General features: G+C 42.7%; 1 protein-coding gene across 5 annotated transcripts in view; it reads right to left on the reverse strand.

Annotated features, from left to right (window-relative positions):
• Window positions 1-21,147, reverse strand: part of GPN1 (GPN-loop GTPase 1) — a 125,370-nt gene that overhangs the window by 90,848 nt on the left and 13,375 nt on the right. For 4 of the 5 annotated variants that reach the window (XM_073335385.2, XM_073335386.2, XM_073335387.2 and 1 more), the window contains exons 4-8: window positions 19,347-19,413; window positions 16,027-16,064; window positions 12,038-12,116; window positions 11,840-11,934; window positions 8,392-8,437 (exon numbers count right to left, since the gene is read on the reverse strand). In XM_073335385.2, coding sequence (XP_073191486.2) covers window positions 8,392-8,437; window positions 11,840-11,934; window positions 12,038-12,116; window positions 16,027-16,064; window positions 19,347-19,413 — 325 coding nt within the window. Of the gene's footprint in view, window positions 1-8,391; window positions 8,438-11,839; window positions 11,935-12,037; window positions 12,117-14,341; window positions 15,715-16,026; window positions 16,065-19,346; window positions 19,414-21,147 lie in introns of those variants that run through there. The other variant, XM_073335389.1, reaches the window with a different exon arrangement.

Genomic DNA, 21,147 nt, shown 5'->3' on the forward strand with positions numbered 1-21,147 from the left:
GGTTCTGTATTAGCATGGGCACTCAACAGTACCTGAGAGTTAAGGCTAGTAAACAGTTTTCATTCTAACTCCATTATCAAATGCTCGTAACTTTCCAAAACATTCACTCCCTGGCCTGAAATATCCCATGCTTTGTTTTGCCAGTTCAGCTGTTTCAATTTGAAAAGGGTACAACCCCCATCATTATTTCAATTTTAAAAAGGCATGTTTAGAGTTTAAGGCAGTGCTACTGCAATTTGATCAACGTGGGAGGACTCGTACGTCTGCATGCAGTCCCACTGAAACCAATGGGGCCCTGCCAGTGTGTACGAGATTGCAGTACTAGAATCTAGGCAAATTAAGTCCTCACTTATGACCTCACTCACACACCGTTGGTTGGCTTGAAAAACTTTGGTGTTTTAACTAGTGACTAAACACTACTCACTGAGCACCACAGCAATAAGAGCTGGGCAAACATATAGTACAGCACTCCCTGCCCCCATAGACCTTAAAATATAATTTTTAACGCAAGACAAATGGATTTGGGGGAGAACAGGGAAGACAAAAGAACAGGAGCAGTAAAGGGGAGTTTTGCAATGGACTTTTACAAGTGAAGGAGGAAAGAATTAGTTTGTTCTGTGCTTGCTTGCCTGCCTGATGTGTGATTCCCTAATTGAAGATTATAGTGTGGTCTGTTTTGGGGGTTGCGTGCTAAGCCAAGTGCCAGGCTAGGCTGAGAGTTTACTAATGAGGCTCTAGCCTGCTATCCTTTGATACCTAAATCCTTTTGGGTCCCTTGACAAGAGGCAGGGATAACTCAGGAAAAATGGGGGCTTAAAAAGCCAGCTCCTAAGCAACCAGAGAAAGCAGCGAATGCAGCAGCAAACAGGAGTTTTGTGAGGGAGTGAGAGAAGCAGACACACCTAACAAAAATACTTTAAACTTAGGCAATTAATCACCTACCCACCCCAGCCAAAAAGAAAACCTGAAAGAGTAAAAATAATGCAGACAGAAGTCCAGCAGCGAAGTAGGGACTATATAGTTTATTACACTGAATCACAGAATCATAGAATATCAGGGTTGGAAGGGACCGCAGGAAGTCATCTAGTCCAACCTCCTGCTCAAAGCAGGACCGATCCCCAATTAAATCATCCCAGCCAGGGCTTTGTCAAGCCTGACCTTAAAAACTTCTAAGGAAGGAGATTCTACCACCTCCCTAGGTAACACATTCCAGTGTTTCACCACCCTCCTAGTGAAAAAGTTTTTCCTGATATCCAACTTAAACCTCCCCCACTGCAACTTGAAACCATTACTCCTTGTTCTGTCATCTGCTACCACTGAGAAGAGTCTAGAGCCATCCTTTTTGGAACCCCCTTTCAGGTAGTTGAAAGCAGCTATCAAATCGCCCATCATTCTTCTCTTCCGTAGACTAAACATCCCCAGTTCCCTCAGCCTCTCCTCATAAGTCATGGGTACCAGTCCCCTAATCATTTTTGTTGCCCTCCGCTGGACTCTTTCCAGTTTTTCCACATCCTTCTTGTACTGTGGGGCCCAAAACTGAACACACTACTCCAGATGAGGACTCACCAATGTCAAAGAGAGGGGAACGATCACGTCCCTCGATCTGCTGGCAATGCCCCTACTTATACAGCCCAAAATGCCATTGGCCTTCTTGGCAACAAGGGCACACTGTTGACTCATATCCAGCTTCTCGTCCACTGTCACCCCTAGGTCCTTTTCTGCAGAACTGCTGCCCAGCATTCAGTCCCTAGTCTGTAGCGGTGCATGGGATTCTTCCGTCCTAAGTGCAGGACTCTGCACTTGTCCTTGTTGAATCTCATCAGATTTCTTTTGGCCCAATCCTCCAATTTGTCTAGGGCCCTCTGTATCCTATCCCTACCCTCCAGCTTATCTACCTTTCCTCCCAGTTTAGTGTCATCTGCAAACTTGCCGAGGGTGCAATCCACACCATCCTACAGATCATTTATGAAAATATTGAACAAAACCTGCCCCAGGACCGACACTTGGGGCACTCCACATGATACCGGCTGCCAACTAGACATGGAGCCATTGATCACTACCCGTTGAGCCCGACAATCTAGCCAGCTTTCTATTAACCTTATAGTCCTTTCATCCAGCCCATACTACTTTAACTTGCTGGCAAGAATACTGTGGGAGACCGTGTCAAAAGCTTTGCTAAAGTCAAGGAACACCACGTCCACTGCTTTCCCTTCCTCCACAGAACCAGTTATCTCGTCATAGAAGGCAATTAGATTAGTCAGGCATGACTTGCCCTTGGTGAATCCATGCTGACCATTTCTGATCACTTTCCTCTCCTCTAAGTGCTTCTGAATTGATTCCTTGAGGACATGCTCCATGATTTTTCCGGGGACTGAGGTGAGGCTGACTGGCCTGTAGTTCCCAGGATCCTCCTTCTCTTTTTTAAAGATGGCCACTACATTAGCCTTTTTCCAGTCATCCTGGACTTCCCCGGATCACCATGAGTTTTCAAAGATAATGGGCAATGGCTCTGCAATCACATCCGCCAACTCCTTTAGCACTCTCAGATGCAACGCACCCAGCCCCATGGACTTGTGCACCTCCAGCTTTTCTAAATAGTCCCGAACCACTTCTTTCTCCACAGAGGGCTGGTCACCTCCTCCCCATGCTGTGATACCCAGTGCAGTAGTCTGGGAGCTGACCTTGTTCGTGAAGACAGAAGCAAAAAAAGCATTGAGTATATTAGCTTTTTCCACATCCTCTGTCACTAGGTTGCCTCCCTCATTCATTAAGGGGCCCACACTATCCTTGACTTTCTTCTTGTTGCTAACATACCTGAAGAAGCCCTTCTTGTTACTCTTAACGTCTCTTGCTACCTACAACTCCAGGTGTGATTTGGGCTTCCTGATTTCACTCCTGCATGCCCGAGCAATATTTTTATACTCATCCCTGGTCATTTGTCCAATCTTCCACTTCTTGTAAGCTTCTTTTTTGTATTTAAGATCAGCAAGGATTTCACTGTTAAGCCAGGCTAGTCGCCTGCCATATTTACTATTCTTTCTACACATCGGGATGGTTTGTCCCTGTAACCTCAATAAGGATTCTTTCAAATACAGCCCGCTCTCCTGGACTGCTTTCCCCCTCATGTTATTCTCCCAGTGGATCTTGCCCATCAGTTCCCTGAGGGAGTCAAAGTCTGCTTTTCTGAAGTCCAGGGTATTCTGCTGCTTTCCTTTCTTCCTTGTGTCAGGATCCTGAACTTGACCATCTCATGGTCACTGACTCCCAGGTTCCCATCCACTTTTTCTTCCCCTACTAATTCTTCCCGGTTTGTGAGCAGCAGGTCAAGAAGAGCTCTGCCCCTAGTTGGTTACTCCAGCACTTGCACCAGGAAATTGTCCCCTACACTTTCCAAAAACTTCCTGGATTGTCTGTGCACCGTTATATTGCTCTCCCAGCAGATATCAGGGTGATTGAAGTCTCCCATGAGAACCAGGGCCTGCGATCTAGTAACTTCTGCGAGTTGCCGGAAGAAAGCCTCGTCCACCTCATCCCCCTGGTCCGGTGGTCTATAGTAGACTCCCACCATGACATCACCCTTGTTGCTCACACTTCTAAACTTAATCCAGAGACTCTCAGGTTTTTCTGCAGTTTCATACTTGAGCTCTGAGAAGTCATACTGCTCTCTTACATACAGTGCAACTCCCTCACCGTTTCTGCCCTGCCTGTCCTTCCTGAACAGTTTATATCCATCCATGACAGTACTCCAGTCATGTGAGTTATCCCAAGTCTCTGTTATTCCAATCACATCATAATTTCTTGACTTTGCCAGGACTTCCAGTTCTCCCTGCTTGTTTCCCAGGCTTCGTGCATTTGTGTATAGGCACTTGAGATAACCCGCTGATCATCCCTCTTTCTCAGTATGAGGCAGGAGCCCTCCTCTCTCACTGGGAGCACTCAAGGAAGACACGGCCATTTGGGAGAAGCTAAATGAATTCTTTGCATTGGTCTTCACTGCAGAAGATGTGGAGGAGAGCCCAGCCCCAGAGTCATTCTTTTTAGTTGCCAAATCTGAGGAACTGTACCAGACTGAGGTGTCAAAAGAGGAGGTTTTGGTACAGATTGATACAAACAGTAATAAGTCACTAGGACCACATGGTATTCACCCAAATGTTTTGAAGGAATTCATAAAAAATTGAAGAACTAGTACTGTGGTATGCAGCCTATCACTTAAATCAGCCTCTGTATCAGATGACTGGAGGGTAGCTAACATAATGCTTATCTAAAAAAAAAAAAAAAAAGGTTCCAGAGGCAGTCCTGGCACTTCCAAGACAGTAAGCCTAACTTCAGTACCAGGCAAATTGATTGGAACTATAGAAAAGAACAGAATTAGCAGACACATAGATGGACATGATTGTTGGGGAAGAGTCAACAGGGCTTTTGTAAAGGGAAATCAGGCCTCACCAGTCTATTAGAATTCTTTGAGGGTGTCAAGAAGCAAGTGGACAAGGGTAATTGAGTGGCTGTAGTATTCTTGGACTTTCAGAAAGCCTTTGACAAGGTTCCTCAACCACAGGCTTTTAAGCAAACAAACCAGTCATGGGATTAGAGGGAAGGTACTCTCGAATCAGTAACTGGTTAAAAGACAGGAAACAAAGGGTAGGAATAAGTGGCCAGTCTTCACAATGGAGAGAGGTAAATAGCAGGGTCCCCCAAAGATCTATTCTGGACGTGTGCTGTTCAATATATTCTCCCACAGCCTCCTCTCCCCACAGACCAAGAAGATCAATCCCCTCCCCTGTAGTGCAAGCAGGAGTGCATTTGATGCGGGAGCCAGCTACTGCCCAGCTGAGTGTGCCATGTGAGCTTTCCACACTGAGAAATTTCAAAACTTCTTGGGGCTTTGAAAGGAGGGGGTGAATGCCTGTGTAGCTGGATGCAGGGCAGTGGAGTTCGAAACAGTGAGCATTGTGGGATACCCCCTGGAGGCCAGTTACAGCGATGTAATAAATGCTGTGTCTACACTGATGCTTTGTTGATCTAACTTTGCCGCAACAAGCTCTATGCCTCTCGGCATGGTGGTTTTATTTTGTCAACGAAGCAGGAGAATATTGTTGGTGGGAGGTGCACTGTCGTGTGTACACCTCCACTGTTTTGTTGCGAAAAGCTGCCTTTTGATGACAAAACTGTGTAGTGTAAACAAGGCCTAACTCAGGTTATGTCTACACTGTACTTTTGTTGGTAAAGCTTTTGGAAAAAAATCACACCCCTGACAGACAAAAGTTTTACTGACGAAAAGCGCCAGTCGGACAGATACTCTCCTACTGACAAAGCTACCGCCTCTCATGGGGATGGTTTTATTTTGTCAGCAGGAGAGCACTCTCCTGCTGACAAAGAGCGGCTACGCTGCATACCTTACAGCAGCATTGCCATAGCAGCACAGCTGTGCTGCTGTAAGGTACACAGTATAGACATAGCCTCTGAGTGTCACTGTTAAATACAAGGTGGAACAGATTGTTCAGCATAAGTAGTTATCACATTTCCAGAGACCCTTCAAGGTAAAGTGACCCTTTAACACTCCTTCAGTCATAGGGAGAAAAGAAGGGGGAGAAGCAGCTGGGGGTGGGCAGCAATCACTCTATAGCCGACCCTCATCCTCAAAGGAAATCTGTACAATCTTATGCCTATACTAGAGAGCTCTCTCATGTAGCCGCTCTAAGCCGATGGGAGAGAGCTCTCTCCTGTTGACTTAATTACTCCAGCCCCTGCGAGTGGCAGTAGCTAAGCTGGCAGGAGAAGCTCTCTGGCCGACATAAGCGCCAGTGGGGACAGCACTAAGTTGGCATAAGTTATGTCACTCAGGGGGTGGCTAATTCACACCCCTGAGCGACATAACTTATGTCAACTTAAGCTGTAGTGTAGCCATAGTGCAATACTTTCAACAGACAAGCCTGGGAGCTTAAATTCATTACTTTGCTAGACATTAAAAATCATGGACTGAATAGACACACTGGATTTATGGCTTACTACAACAATCTGTAACCCATTAACAACCCCCATCCCCAGCTGCTGTCTGTCCCCCGACACCTTTCCTCCTTATGACTAGAGGGGTGTTAAAAGGGTCACTTCACACCACTGCATACACCTTAACTGAAATAGTCATTTTTCTGACTTTGTACACTAGACAGCACTCTGTGTGTAGACAGCTACACTGCTCCACTGTAATTACCAGGTCAGGTTCTTATCCTGCAAAAGCAGACAGATACATTGTAAAATTAGGAAGATGTAAAATCAAACTGTCAGAGGAACATAGGCAGGCTTGGAGGGGGCATGCAAAGTGGTGGCCTCTAGAGCAGGGGTGAGTGTAGTGTGAGAACTCAGGACAGTGGGTCTTTGATCAGATGTCTATGAGAGAAGTGAGGCTGGCATTCAGGCAGGGGGTCGCCAAGGCAAGTGAGAGCGAGAGAAGGAAAAGTTCAGGAATGGGGTGATTCTGGGAAATCTATAGTATCTGAAATAACTATTACATTGGCAAAAGCGGCCTAGGCTTCAAAATGACAGCATCCTTTTAAGAGTATACATCAGTAAATAAAAAGGAATGGACACACATCCTTAGGCTGACTTGTGTCTGCCAAGCGTGCAGTTTAGTAGTGTCAATAATGGGCACCAACACGCTTTGCCAAAGGATGCCCATTACAGCACAGAGGACTCTTGCCTTAAGAAAAAGGAACTTAGGCAATAGAAAGGAATTTGTTTACAGGACTCCATTTGTGCTTTTTCTGTTGGGCAAGGAAACTCAGCCCATTATTGAGAAGTGGTAGGTTTGGAAAATTCTCCCTACCTTACTAGGGAAGGGCAAAACTATGGTACTGAACCACACCTCTGGTTGAAGGGTTAAGGTATCCAGTATAAGTGAAAGGTGGCAGAAATATGGTCTTCATCAGTGAAGATGGCATGTAAAATCAGTGTAAAAAGAAGACTTGAGTCAAAGGAAAGGTGCAGCAGCTGGAAACAGGGAGCCCCAACTAGAGTAGCCCTGCAACTTTCCGCACATGAGGAGAGAATAACTGAGGCCCTCATCCAGGCATTTGAGGCTAGTTCTCCGCCAGGTCCAGAGCAGCGAGGAGGAGCAGCAGGGGCAAAGATCTTCAGTCCCTCAGAAGCCCCAGTGATGCTATTTTTTTATTTTTTAAAAGGCAAAGCTGACTGCTGGGAGATGGCAGCCCTTAAACCCTGGAAAGGGCACTGTGAGGGCAGAATTGGGGGTGGTCATTTGTGTGTGGGCACACACGAGTATGTTCATACACAAGAACAGCAACAGAAAGTTTTAAAAGGTATTTTTTAAAATGGCAGAACTTTTCAACTGAATCAAAAAAACCACGTTGTGCGCTAGCTACCTCTGTAGCTAAAGAGTCTTAGCTGTGTTACCCTGGCCCTGCCTTCCCCTTTCTCCCTCCTATTGCTTGTCAGACTTACCTGGTGTGTCTCATCTTATATTTAGATTCTAACCTCTGAGGCAAGGGTCATTTTTTAAATTTTAAGTGATTTAGGAACATAGGTCACTTTCAATTGGATTTGCGGTTCTAAGTCACATACGTGCTTTTGAAAAACCTAGCATCCAGGCAGAACCCCACAAAATTAGGATCTCTCTAGACTGAGGTTTCACAGCAAAGTTTGACAGCTTGATATAAGAGAGGGAAACATAAGACGAAAAGGAAGGAGTCTGGCAGTTTCTCCAATTTAGAGACAATTTCCTGTAGAACAAAGCTCTTCTCTATTCCACTCAGTCCTACTCTTCCATTTTGATACCAAACATGATGACACAACTAGCATTCTTCAAAAACATTTAATGGATTATCTAATTGAAATGCTACCTTCACTTTCCTAGATTTGATCACTCCTGTCAGTTACCTTACGGCTGAGCTTAACTGCCTTTACCTTTTCCACATCAAAAATAAGCCTCCTATTCATAGATTTTAAGAACAGAATCAACCATTAGATTATCTAGTTTGACTTTCTATATAACACAGGTCACAGAGTTTCACCCAATTACCCTGTATTGAGGCCAAATTGCTTGTGTTGGCTAAAATAGATCTTCCAGAAATGCATCTAGTTTTGATTTACACACTCCAAGTGATAGAGATTCACCACATCCCTGCTTTCCAATGGTTAATTGTCCTCACTGTTAAAAATCTGTGCCTTATTTCTAATTAGAATTTATCTGGCTTTGACTTCTGGCCATTGGTTCTTATTATGCCGTTCTCCACTAAATTAGAGCCCTTTAGTAGCCAGTATTCCTCCATCCATCTCAGATGCAATGATGTCCTTGCTAAGGAGAGGTGATGACACTATTATAAGAGAAGTCTAACAAGCATCTTGTTCGCTTGGACACTGACAATAGATTCTACTTACCTTGTTCATGGCCAAAATAAAAGGTAGTTTTGTTTTGTACAGAATACTGAAAGGAGAGAAGAGGAGCAGTCAGAAAAGTCACCTAGACTTCAATAAGACATAGATTAACATATTTCCACATTAAGCAGGAGGCAGATAGGCCTGCATATAAAAACCAAACCCCAAAACTGTGATTTTAGTAGGAAAGGACACTTTACTCTGACCAAATTAAAGTGTAATCTTTCACTCAGATCACCGAGGACCAAAATAGAAAAAGGAGGTTATAAGCATCTCTCTGTAGAACAGCAATTGTCCTGTGTGCATGGCTGAGCTTGACTGATGTTTTCCTATTATTTCAGCTCTACTTGTTATTAACCTTCCTTTTTTTTTTTTTTATTTTATTTTGACTCAGGACTTTTATCATGGTTGAGATATTTGTGGACTGACCTATGACCTCAAAATACATACAGACCTGCAGACCCAACTGGACATATTTTTGGATCCATGAACTTTGAGGCACAGTTACTAGAAAGGGGAAGTTCTTTGTTTAGGAATACAGAATTGATAAACTGCATCAGACCTCAGGTCTACCCAGTTTAATATACTGTCTCCAACAGTGGCCAGAACCAGACACTTCAGAGAATGACATAAGAACAGTGCAGCAGGTTTATGTGGAATAATCTATCCCCCATATAAAACTCATCCTCATCTCTAATAGAGATTGGCTTACGACCTGAAACACAAGGTTTAATATCCCTTTCAAAATTCGTATAGTTATAACAAAAATTCTGAATATTCCTATTAGCCATATAAATAACCAATCCCTTTTTGAATTTTGTTAAATTCTTAGCCTCAGTGACTTCCTCTGGCAGTAAGCTACATAGCTTGATTACATGTTGCATGAAAAAGTAGCCCTGGAGTGGATATCAGCCAGTTAACCTAAAAGACAAACCAGGCGCCCTAATAAGTCTATGGTTCTCATGTAAGATTTGTTGAACATTGTCCTTAATGAAATCTGCTTTATATTCCTGGTTCAGCAACTTCTATTTACTGTGGTTGTTCGATTTTTATTTCCATTTTAATGTCTTATTTTCAGTCATCATAAGAAAAACTTTTGCAAAAAGGGGAATCTTGCAGCATATTCAGAAAATGGTGGGTGTGACATTTTTTGTACAAAGTATGCCTTGTGAGTATCATTCTAAAAGTCTTAATCTTCTAGACATTAATATCTCGTTGAATTGTATGTGCTATCATTGTATGTGAAGTTATAAAGTTTGACCGTGTATGTGTTACTAAAACATGTTGTGGGGTTGAACACACTCACAAGTAGCCTTTCAGGTAAAACAGTAAAAAGGCCAAACAATGTTAATGGCTTATTAAGGAAATGCACACAAGCACAAGGATTAACCCGGAACTGTGTACAATAAAAACCTCTCAGAGATAGCACTACACAATGGGAACTGTTTGACCCGGGTCACAGCAAAAGAGCTTTCCAACAAGTGAATAAAAGATATAAAAGGGAAAAAACGACATCATAAAGGGACCTCGCTCTCCCTACAACACCACAGCTGAAAATATCTGCGAAATAAAGACTAACCGGGGGAAATGATGATCCCAGGCTAAGGGATTTCTAGCCTGTGTATAAAAACCTGGGAAACCCAAGCTGCAAAGTCAAGGCAGCTTGTGTCTTAAAAATCTGCTAGCCTGTTTATCACTCAGGATAAGAATTTGCTAATTCATATCCTACCTATCCAGTATGTTAAACTCAGTTTGCTGTTTTGTTTATTTACTAGGTAATCTGCTTTGATTGGTTTGCTATCACTTGAAATCTATACTTCTGTTGTTAATAAACTTATTTTATGTTTTAATTCAAACCAGTGTGCGTTAAACTAAGGTGTCTTGTGGTAATCAAGCTGAGATTTTCCCAAGTGTGCATGGTCCTCTTCACATTGAGGGAGAGGAGGACTGGGTGTTAAACCCATATACTGGCCAAATTTGATCAGGGCAGGATGGTCCTGATCTGGGGTCCTAGGCTGGAAGGCTGGTGGTTAAAAAGTCTGCATATGATTGCAGCAAAGTGTGTCCCTACCTGGGTGAATGCTGGTGAAAATGCAAGCTTGAAGGGCTTTACAACTTGTCACAGCAGCACAGTGTGAGGGGGAGCCCAGGCTGATGGGTCAGAGAGCTCAGTGGTACCCCAATTCCAGGTGGCACTCTGGGGGGAAACCCATCACAGTGGGATTCAAGCTCAATCTTTTCCCCACCATACAGGGCCCTCTGTAAAGAGCACACTACCGTCAGCTCTCAGGAGCTTCCCCCGGTACTGTTAGCCCCATTTTCCCTGAGGGATGCAGCTTTCTTGATGGGTCATGAAGACAGAGAGTTCTGTCTCTGCTGATGCTTTGTGTGTATAAAAGATCTTCTGCACTTTCCACAGTATGTATCCGATGAAGTGAGCTGTCGCTCACGAAAGCTTATGCTCAAATAAATTGGTTAGTCTCTAAGGTACCACAAGTACTCCTTTTCTTTTTGCAAATACAGACTAACATGGCTGTTACTCTGAAACCTGCACAAACTGAATGTTCCTGTATCTGGAACTAAAGAGGAAGACAACATGGCATTTCAAATAACTCCTCCAGGAGGCGACGAATGTGTGAACTGCTGTGGCTACATACTCCAAGGGGCAACAATGAAGCATCCTGACAAGATGTCAGTAGATGCAACTATTTCTTTGCCACTTTGTCCAAGATTACCAGTAGTACTCAAACATCATTGACCTTGACAAAAAGCAGACCAGATGCCTTTAATGAAAGAACTACTGAGTATCCTGGCTAGCAAACAAAATATTTCTGCCCTCCCACCATTAGCATAGGACTCCTGCCTGGGCTGAGTTTGCAAGAGATCAGTATCTTGATGAAGAGCAGACATTATGACCTCTCAGACTGTACTGATTTCATCAGACACTCTGAGGACATTCTCCAGACCAGAGGAAAAGCTCTGTGTAGCTTGAAAGCTTGTCCCTTCCATCAACAGAAGCTGGTCCAACAAAAGATTACCTCACCTACCTTGTCTTGCTCATATCATGGGACCAACACAGATATAACAACACTGCAAACAACTGATTTCATATAGCACCTCTCAACCTCTTCAAGAGGTCTCAAATACTGGGGAGAGATATGGGTGTACTGAGCCTTGTGAAAGTCCACAAGGGATTTTTAGGGGTGAGGAGCAGCTGCTTGTTGGAGTTCTCACAGGTCCTGGTTGAGAAGAATGATTGAATCTGTCAGTGTTGCACTGTTTTCTTTGGGTAAAAACATTGTGAGTGAGATATGAATGGTCAAATCCAATAACTTTGTTCCAATTTAAAGATCTTTTCAAGAAATGTGGGCTCCCTCATTTCTTTGTGAGGATAAGACAGACAGCATTTTGAAAAGATATACATTTGATTTCTGAACCTATGATTTCTTACCTGCAAGCATATAACATGTTAGACATAAAGGTGATAGGGTTGGTGCTGCGAGATGTGTCCATCACATAAACGACAACTGAAGGAAAAGTGGAAGCCTGAAAGAACAGGATAAAACAAGTTTTAGTTAAGTAAAACGTGTCATTCTGCAACCACCTACCCCAGCCAGCCTCACTCTGATGTTGTGCAAAAAACACTTACCAGTGCCTCAGTGATGATAGTGCCTGAGGCTGACCAGGTGAACACCTCAATCTGTCCTGGTGTATCAATAAGAACATATCTGTGAAGAAGGCAACCACCACAAACAAAGGAAGAATTAGTCAAAAGTAGGGCTGTCAAGTGATTAAAAAAATTAATTGTGTGATTAATCACGCTGTTAAACAATAATAGAATACCATCTATTAAATACTTTTGGATGTTTTCTACATTTTCAAATATACTAATTTAAATTACAACAGAATACAAAGTGGACAGTGATCACTTTATACAAATATTTGCACTGTAAAAATAAAAAATAGTATATTTAAATTCACCTAATACAAGTACTGTAGTGCAATCTCTTTATAATGAAAGTTGAACTTACAAATGTAGAATTATGTACAAAAAATAACTGCATTCAAAAATAAAACAATGTAAAACTTTAGAACCTACAAGTCCACTCCGTCCTACTTCAGCCAACCAAGTTAGGTTACAATTTACAGGAGATAATGCTGCCCATGTCTTGTTTACAATGTCACCTGAAAGTGAGACCAGGTATTAGCATGGCACTGTTGTAGCTGGCATCGCAAGATATTTACATGCCAGATGCACTAAAGACTCATATGTCCCTTCATGCTTCAATCACCATTCCAGGAGATATGCGTCCATGTCATCAGCATGATGACAGGTTCTGCTAGATAACAATCCAAAGCACAGCAGAGCGATGCATGTTCATTTTCATCATCTGAGTCAGATGCCACCAGCAGAAGGTTGATTTTCTATTTTGGTGGTTCAGGTTCTGTAGTTTCCACATCAGAGTGTTGCTTTTTTAAGACATCTGAAAGCAATCTCCACACCTCATCCCTCTCAGATTTTGGAAAACACTTCAGATTCTTAAACCTTGGGTCGAGTGCTGTATCTAGCCTTAGAAATCTCACATTGGTATCTTCTTAGCATTTTGTAAAATCTGCTGTGAAAATGTTCTTAAAATGAACATGTGCTAAATCATCACCCGAGACTGCTATAACATGAAATATATGGCAGAATGCCAGTGAAACAGAACAGGAGACATACAATTCTCCCCCAAGCAGTTCAGTCACAAATTTAATTAACATATTTTTTTAAACGAGCAGCATTAGCATGGAAGTATGTCCTCTGGAATGGTGGCCGAACACGAAGGGACATATGATTGTTTAGAATATTTGGCACATAAATACCTTGCAAACAAAAGTGCCATGCAAACATAAGAAGCAGTCAGCAGTATCTCCCGTAAATGGAACAAACTTGTTTGTCTTGGCAATTGACTGAACAAGAAATAGGACCTAGTGGACTTGTAGGCTCTACAGTTTTATATTGTTTTGTTTTTGAGTGCAATTATGTAAACAAAAAAAAATCTACATTTATAAGTTACACTTTCACGATAAAGAGATTGCACAACAATACTTGTATGAGGTGAACTGAAAAATACTATTTATTTTATCATTTTCACAGTGCAAATATTTATAATAAAAAATAATACAAAGTGAGCACTGTACACTTTGTATTCTGTGTTGTAATAGAAATCAATATATTTGAAAACGTAGAAAAACATCCACAAATATTCAATAAATGTCAACTGGTATTCTATTGTTTAACAGTGCAATTAATTTTTTTAATCGCCGTTAATTTTTTTGAGTTAATCACGTGAGTTAACTGCAATTAATCGACAGCCCTCGTCAAAAGCACAAGCTCCTGGTGATTAGCCTAGCAAAAAGATGGGGACAGCCAGATCATGTGAATTTTTGTTACAGCTCAGGGAGATTTCTCCCAAAGCATTCCAAGACTTAGGGCTTGTCTACACTGGCACATTTCTGCACGGTAAAGCAGCTTTCTGCCTCAAACGACCACTCTGCTCATTGTTTTGAACTCGGCTGCCCTAGAGACCTACTCCCCTCCCCTTTCAAAGCACCCTTTCTCACAGCAACAGTTCTCACAGCTGTTGCATGCTGATCTGCTCTGGGACACAAAGCAAACCATTAATGTGGAATGCTCTGTTGAACACAGGGGGAGGGAGGGAGGCAGGAAGGTGAGCGCATTTGATTGCTGTGCAGAGAGTCCAGGGAGGGAAGCTGGAGCTGATGTCGGGGTTTCCCCTCCCCCAGGATTGGCTGCTTCCTGCTGCTGTCTGAACTTAAAAGACAGCATGCTGACACACACTCTGTCCCCCAAAACATCCTGTCTCTCTCCCCACCTACATACACACACTCCCTGTCTCACACTCTCCCCTCTCCTCCCCCATATCCCTTCAGCTGAAAAGAAGCCGGCAACGTAGTAGGATGCCCATGTGTCACGGAGTCACCAGGTGATGCTCTGGAACTACTCCATACGAAGCCAGTCAGGACTCTGGGGGAGCCTCCTCTCTCTGAGCATACTGTCTCCAGGGCAAGAAGCTTACACAGCTTCGACCTTCCTGGGTCTGACCTCAGAATATTCAGCATCCCCTTTTCACACCGTGTGCTTCCCACAGCAAGTCTGCACCGGTGGTGCTCCTGGGGAAGCCAGAGGGCCCAGCACCCCAACTCTGCAGTCAGACATGTCTCTCAGCCAGGGTAAAACAGAAGGTTTATTCGTAGACAGGACCACAGCATAGAACAGAGCTTGTTATTACAAACATCAGTGACTTTCAGCCAAGTCCATCTTGGGAATCCTGGGCCAGATGCCCTGGATTCCTCCGCTTCCAGGTCCCCCAAGCAGATTGCCAGCCTCCAGCCCCTCCTCCTTCTCTCGATTCCCGGGCCAAAGGTGTCACCTGGTTGCACCCCCATCCTGGGTCTCAGGTTACATAGCTGCAAATAGCTGGGCAGTCTCACCTGCCCTGCGGGCCTCAGCAAAATCACATACCCAATTCCCACCACCTAACTATTGGTGCAGTACCCAGGGAAACTAAGGTCCACACAGTATTAGTATAGGACAGTAAGACTCATATGCAACATAGCAAAATGAATAAAACCCCACTTCGTCACACTACTGAACAATGGGATTGGGAAACCTGCATCATGTGATGCTGTGCCTGCCCCATGAGGCATTGCAAACCGCTCCCAAAGCACCCTGCGGCCAGTTGCACAGTGAGTTAGCTACCACAATGCACTGCTGTCTTTGCCATTGAAAGAGCTGCTAGTGTGGATGCGCTCCAGCATCACAAGGTGCACAGCATGGACACGCAACAGCGGTTTAATTCCAGCGTTTTAATAAAAGTGGTGTAACTTGTGGCACAAGAAACTTGCCAGTGTAGACATACCCTTAGGAAAGGACCTGAAAAATCTCCTGCACTGAAGGTGCCAGCAAAAGGTCATTACTGTTCTCTGCAGATTACATTTAAATGATAAGAGTCAAAAGCATCAACATAACAGGTACTTAGACTGTAAACTCTTGAGAACAAAAACCGATTCCCTATGTTTACACATCATGTAGAACAATGGAGCTTATATGAATTGTATTAAGGGAGCTTTGCAATGAACAGACCTCTTCTCTAACAACTTCAAACGGTTAGCATTTGGACTATATCACAGAGGACATTAATTTAATTATCCATCAAATTCCAAGTCTTTTGTTTAGATATCATCAATATTGAGGGTAAAGGAAAACCAACAAGCAGGTGGCACTGAACTCTCCCCCCCACCATCCCATGGACCTTACAGAAGAAAAAAGATAAAATTACCAGTCTTGTACCGGGAAAGCAGAAGAGACGTGTACGACCAGGAGAATGAGTCTCCGAATTATTCTCCTCTGGTTACTGGAAGCTTGTGGTTCTGCTTCAAGCTGTAGCTCTTTTCTCAAGCACGACACAGCTAAGTAGCAGACTGTTCCTACACCTGGATATATACAAATCTTTCACAGCACAAGACTGATAATTTCAGACAGCTTTCCTCAAGTAAAGACCCTGTACTGGAACTCTTTCAAGTGGCTTTCCTAGAGGGATTTCAGAATAGTATATTCTTTTGGAATTTACTCACTGAGATGTGTTCTGCCGCTTTTCAATAAACTTCATCACCTGATTGGAAAGAAAAGGAATCAATAATAGGCTTTTAATTTAGATCCAGTACAAAACAAAGACTATGCTCTTTATTCAGAGATAAGCTTTAACTTCAAATTAAGTTGTTTCGACTATATATGTACACCAAGGAATGCTAAAGTTAAAAACCCAAGCATTTAAAAAATATAGAAATTAACTGTTAAGAGAAAGTGGATAAGTACTCAACCATTGCATAACTAAAATCAACCTTAACTCTGCCCATATCATAATTAGAGAAATTGTACAAGGAAGGCAATCATTTCCCACTCTTCATTAAGAGTCTCATCTTGTGTGATGTGGTTTGGTTCAATGCCTCATTGAAGGTCCTCAGCATTTCACTAGATCAGGTCCTGTGATTCCAGATGGAAGCCAGTTTTCAAGATTCATTAGACAGAGCTAGCAAGTCTCCATATACAAGCGTCAGATGCCCAGAAATCAGAGCACATACATGAAAAGGACAGAAAGCAGAATGGTGTCAAAGCAGAACACATAATATCAAAGACAAGTATGTATGAAAATTACACAATTGATGTTCTGTGGTGTGCATTTTCTATACTCTACACACAACGAGAAGCTGGCATCTCTCTGGGAGTAGAGCTAAGGCAGACTGGCTACTTTACCATGGAACCTCCAAATTTTCAAAAGTTTGGGTTTCCTGTATCTTTAGTCTTAACTCTGAATATCCTGGGTTTCTACATGTTAGAGTTAAAACGTACCCAACATTCTGGAAAGCTAATAAACTCAAACCACTGATATATGCCTGCAAACTTAACTTCATCTTAAAGAAGTTCATTGTGATATAGCAACATCTTAAATATCTTTAACTTAAAGGTAGTATTTTGTTGGAGGTTTTTTAAAAAAAAAAAATAAATAAAATAAAAAATTCAAGGCTTAGGAGTGCCACCATATCCTGGCTATTGCTAGATATTACAGCCCTAAGGAAGCTAATAAGAACATAAGAATGGCCATACTGGGTCAGACCAAAGATCCATCCAGCCCAGTATCCTGTCTACCGACAGTGACCAATGCCAGGTGCCCCAGAGGGAGTGAACCTAACAGGTAATGATCAAGTGATCTCTCTCCTGACATCCATCTCCACCCTCTGACAAACAGAGGCTACAGACACCATTCCTTACCCATCCTGGCTAATAGCGATTAATGGACTTAACCTCCATGAATTTATCTAGTTCTCTTTTAAACCCTGTTATAGTCCTAGCCTTCACAACCTCCTCAGGCAAGGAGTTCCACAGGTTGACTGTGCACTGTGTAAAGAACTTCCTTTTGTTTTAAACCTGCTGCCCATTAATTTCATTTGGTGGCCTCTAGTTCTTATATTATGGGAACAAGTAAATAACTTTTCCTTATTCCCTTTCTCCACACCACTCATGATTTTATAGACCTCTATCATATCCCCCCTTAGTCTCCTCTTTTCCACGCTGAAAAGTCCTAGCCTCTTTAATCTCTCCTCATATGGGGCCGTTCCAAACCCCTAATAATTTTAGTTGCTCTTCTCTGAACCTTTTCTAATGCCAGTCTATCTTTTTTGATATAAGGAGACCACATCTGTACACAGTATTCAAGATGTGGGTGTACCATGGATTTATATAAGGGCAATAAGATATTCTCGGTCTTATTCTCTATCCCTTTTTAAATTATTCCTAACATCCCATTTGCTTTTTTGACAGCTGCTGCACACTGGAGAACTATCCACGATGACTCCAAGATCTTTTTCCTGATTAGTTGTAGCTAAATTAGTCCTCATCATATTGTATGTATAGTTGAGGTTATTTTTTTCCCATGTGCATTACTTTACATGTATCCACATTAAATTTCATTTCCCATTTTGTTGCCCAATCACTTAGTTTTGTGAGATCTTTTTGAAGTTCTTCACAGTCTGTTTTGGTCTGAACTATCTTGAGCAGTTTAGTATCATCTGCAAACTTTGCCACCTCGCTGTTTACCCCTTTCTCCAGATCATTTATGAATAGGTTGAATAGGATTGGTCCTAGGACTGACCTTTGGGGAACACCAATTACTCCTCTCCATTCTGAAAATTTACCATTTATTCCTACCCTTTGTTCCCTGTCTTTTAACAAGTTCTCAATCCATGAAAGGATCTTCCCTCTTATCCCATGACAACTTAATTTACGTAAGAGCTTTTGGTGAGGGACTTTGTCAAAGGCTTTCTGGAAATCTAAGTACCCCCCTTGTCCACATGTTTGCTGACCCCTTCAAAGAACTCTAATAGATTAGTAAGACATGATTTCCCTTTACAGAAACCATGTTGACTTTTGCTAATGAGCTGCAGTTTCCCCAATTTTCCTTTGCTTCATACTGCTTTGTAGAGTTTATATACAAACTGCAGTGTTCTCATTTCTCCTCTGTTTTTCTTACTCTGCATAGGATTTATGATGTACTTGTCAAACCATGCAAACTTCATACGGTAACTATCTTGTTACTAAACTATGTTCCAGATATTAATCATGTTTAACTGTATTACTGTAAACATTCAAAACTTCACATTGTTTTAGCTATAGGATTCAAAGACGCTTCAAGGAAAATTTTGAAAATGGCTGAATTTTTAAGCAAACTTAAAAATGGTTAGGCGAATTGCCTTCAAACATCCAAAAAAATAATTTAAGAAGGAAACACGCACAAAAATACATTTCCCAAGCAAAGTTACAAGATAAGAGAATACAGGGCTTAGACTGTCTGCTACTCTATGTTTGTACAGTGCCTAGCATTATGAGCTCCCATTCTTGGTTGGTCCTTTGGCACTACCATAATAAACATGATTAATAACAACAACAACAATCAGGGGACATGGCTGCAAACACATCTATTATCTCTCCATAACGTTTTCCCCGCTCACTTTAAACCAGGTCATCAGAAGTTAGGGAGAAACACATCGCTGCAGTATTGCTGCTTTCTATTTGCCAAGTGGAGCGGGCAGAGGTGCCAGTTGTTTGCACCCTTCCAGTCTGTACCCCTGAGACATTTTAGTCTCACAGCAGCAAATCCCTGGATCAAACTCAATTTAATATTACTCAGTTTACTAGATATGTGGTTCAATGCAGCAGACACACTTACTCTGCCTCAAAGCAATTACTTTTTACTGCAGCTTCTAAGGTCTCTTCTCAGTGAAACTATGCCCTCTGCAATTCCACATGTGGAAGAGTGCGAAACTGGCTTGTAAATTACATGCTGCCTCTTACTAACATACAGCACAGCCTCATATAATAAGAACAAAGAGCTTGGTACCTGATCAAATCTTGTAGCAAAGAGATTGAGAGAAGTCACTATTCCACCATTTGGGCCCAGACCATATCTGCACACACAGCTCAGAAAAGCAGAAGGTTATAGAAATGTTAATAGGCTTTTTTCCCAAACCTGGTACTACTTGTTTGTTTACAGAGTCCAAGAATATGCTAGACACCTAACAGTAACAAGTAAGAGAAAAAGCCCCTGCCTTGGAGAGTTTACAATCTAATTTCCTAGGTGATGTAACCAAATAAACAATAGGAAAGGACAGTGTTTTCATCAGTACATTGTAAAGAACTTTACATCATTATCCCATTTTTCATATGGGAAACTGAGACACAGAGCAGTGAAGTGACTTGCCCAACATCACCCAGCAGGTCAGGAATTGTCCCAGTCCAGTGGTCTCTTCACTAGGCCACACACTTGCTTTGCGTTTCTGTAGCAGGGTGCTGGTGCAAAAGCACCTAATTAGCCCCTGCACAGTCAGCTCCAATCAGGGGAAACAGATTGGGGCTGATGGAAAAGGCCTGATGCCGGGCTGAGGATTGGCAACACCTGCTGGCCTGACAAGCCAAAGGCTATAAAGACTGGGAGGGAGCCAGAAGGCAGGGGGCAAACAGGGAGAAGTCAGTCAGGGAGGGAACTGGAGGCCTCCCAGCTGAAGGCTGGCTCTGCCTGTAAAGGAGATTAATCCTGTAAAACTTGTACATAGATGGACACTGGTGGTGCGACGAAGTTAATAAAGACATGGGTGTTGCACAGCCCTGGAGCCTCTCTGAGCCTTATTGGGAGGGCAAGCGGGCCCCAGGAAGAGGGGCGGGTCATGCACCCTGTTACAGTTTCCTAACCAATCTTCTGTCCATTTTGTTACAGTGGAATGGGGATAACGGCCATGCTTAGAAACATCTGAAGTGTGTAGCTGCTAACAGGGTCAGTCAGAGAAATCTAGTACATGGTCTATGTCCCAAAATCTTAACAGTTGTTACATCGTTGTTACAGTAATTTTAAGCAATAAAAATCCAAAGTCTGTCTCTCTCTCCTTCTCCAAGCTCTTCCCAACCATTCCCTGAAACATTTTGCCTTCCCATTGGTTCCAGCTCACTCTGCCCTTCCCATGTCATTAAGCCATTAATTAATGCTGCAGAAGCCATTACCATGCAAGAAGTTCCTCCTTGGAGCCAACAGAAACCCGTCTCATTCTTCCCCAGGTTCTTTCCAAGTGGGCCACCTCCCCACCCTCTCCCGAGCCCCTCAACTCTTCCCATTCCACCTATCCCCATTTATGCCCTTTCCCCCATTCTTTCTCCCAGCAAGCATCCATAGGTCTTTTTTTTCATTCAAATATACTTTGACTACATTCCCCCCCAAATGAAAAAAAAAACCCTGAAAGAATTAAATTTTAGCAAAATGTCTTCAGATCTTTTTGAGTTTTCTGGCCTAGACTGAACTCAAATTGACACTGGCTGAGTGGGCTGGGATCAAAGACTACTGCTTATTCTTTTGAGGTGCAGTGAAATTTTCCTTGCTTCAAACTCCTTTTGCTCCTCGGTCCATGTATGTTCAGCATAATCCATTTAGTTCATGAGCATTAGGCACATGCCTACAATGAGATATAAATGCTCTGATTTTTTGGTCCCCCAAAAGGCTAGGGGTATCATGCACTTGGCAGAGGTAACTCCTGAGTGAAATGCAGGAAATAGCCCGACTTGATTATGTAAAGAGCTGTCACTTTGGATGGGCTAGCACCAGCAGGAGAGTGAATTTGCGTGGGGGGGTGGAGGGTGAGAAAACCTGGATTTGT

Source organism: Lepidochelys kempii, chromosome 3 (genome assembly GCF_965140285.1).
Source record: "Lepidochelys kempii isolate rLepKem1 chromosome 3, rLepKem1.hap1, whole genome shotgun sequence".
NCBI classification, from domain to species: domain Eukaryota; kingdom Metazoa; phylum Chordata; order Testudines; family Cheloniidae; genus Lepidochelys; species Lepidochelys kempii.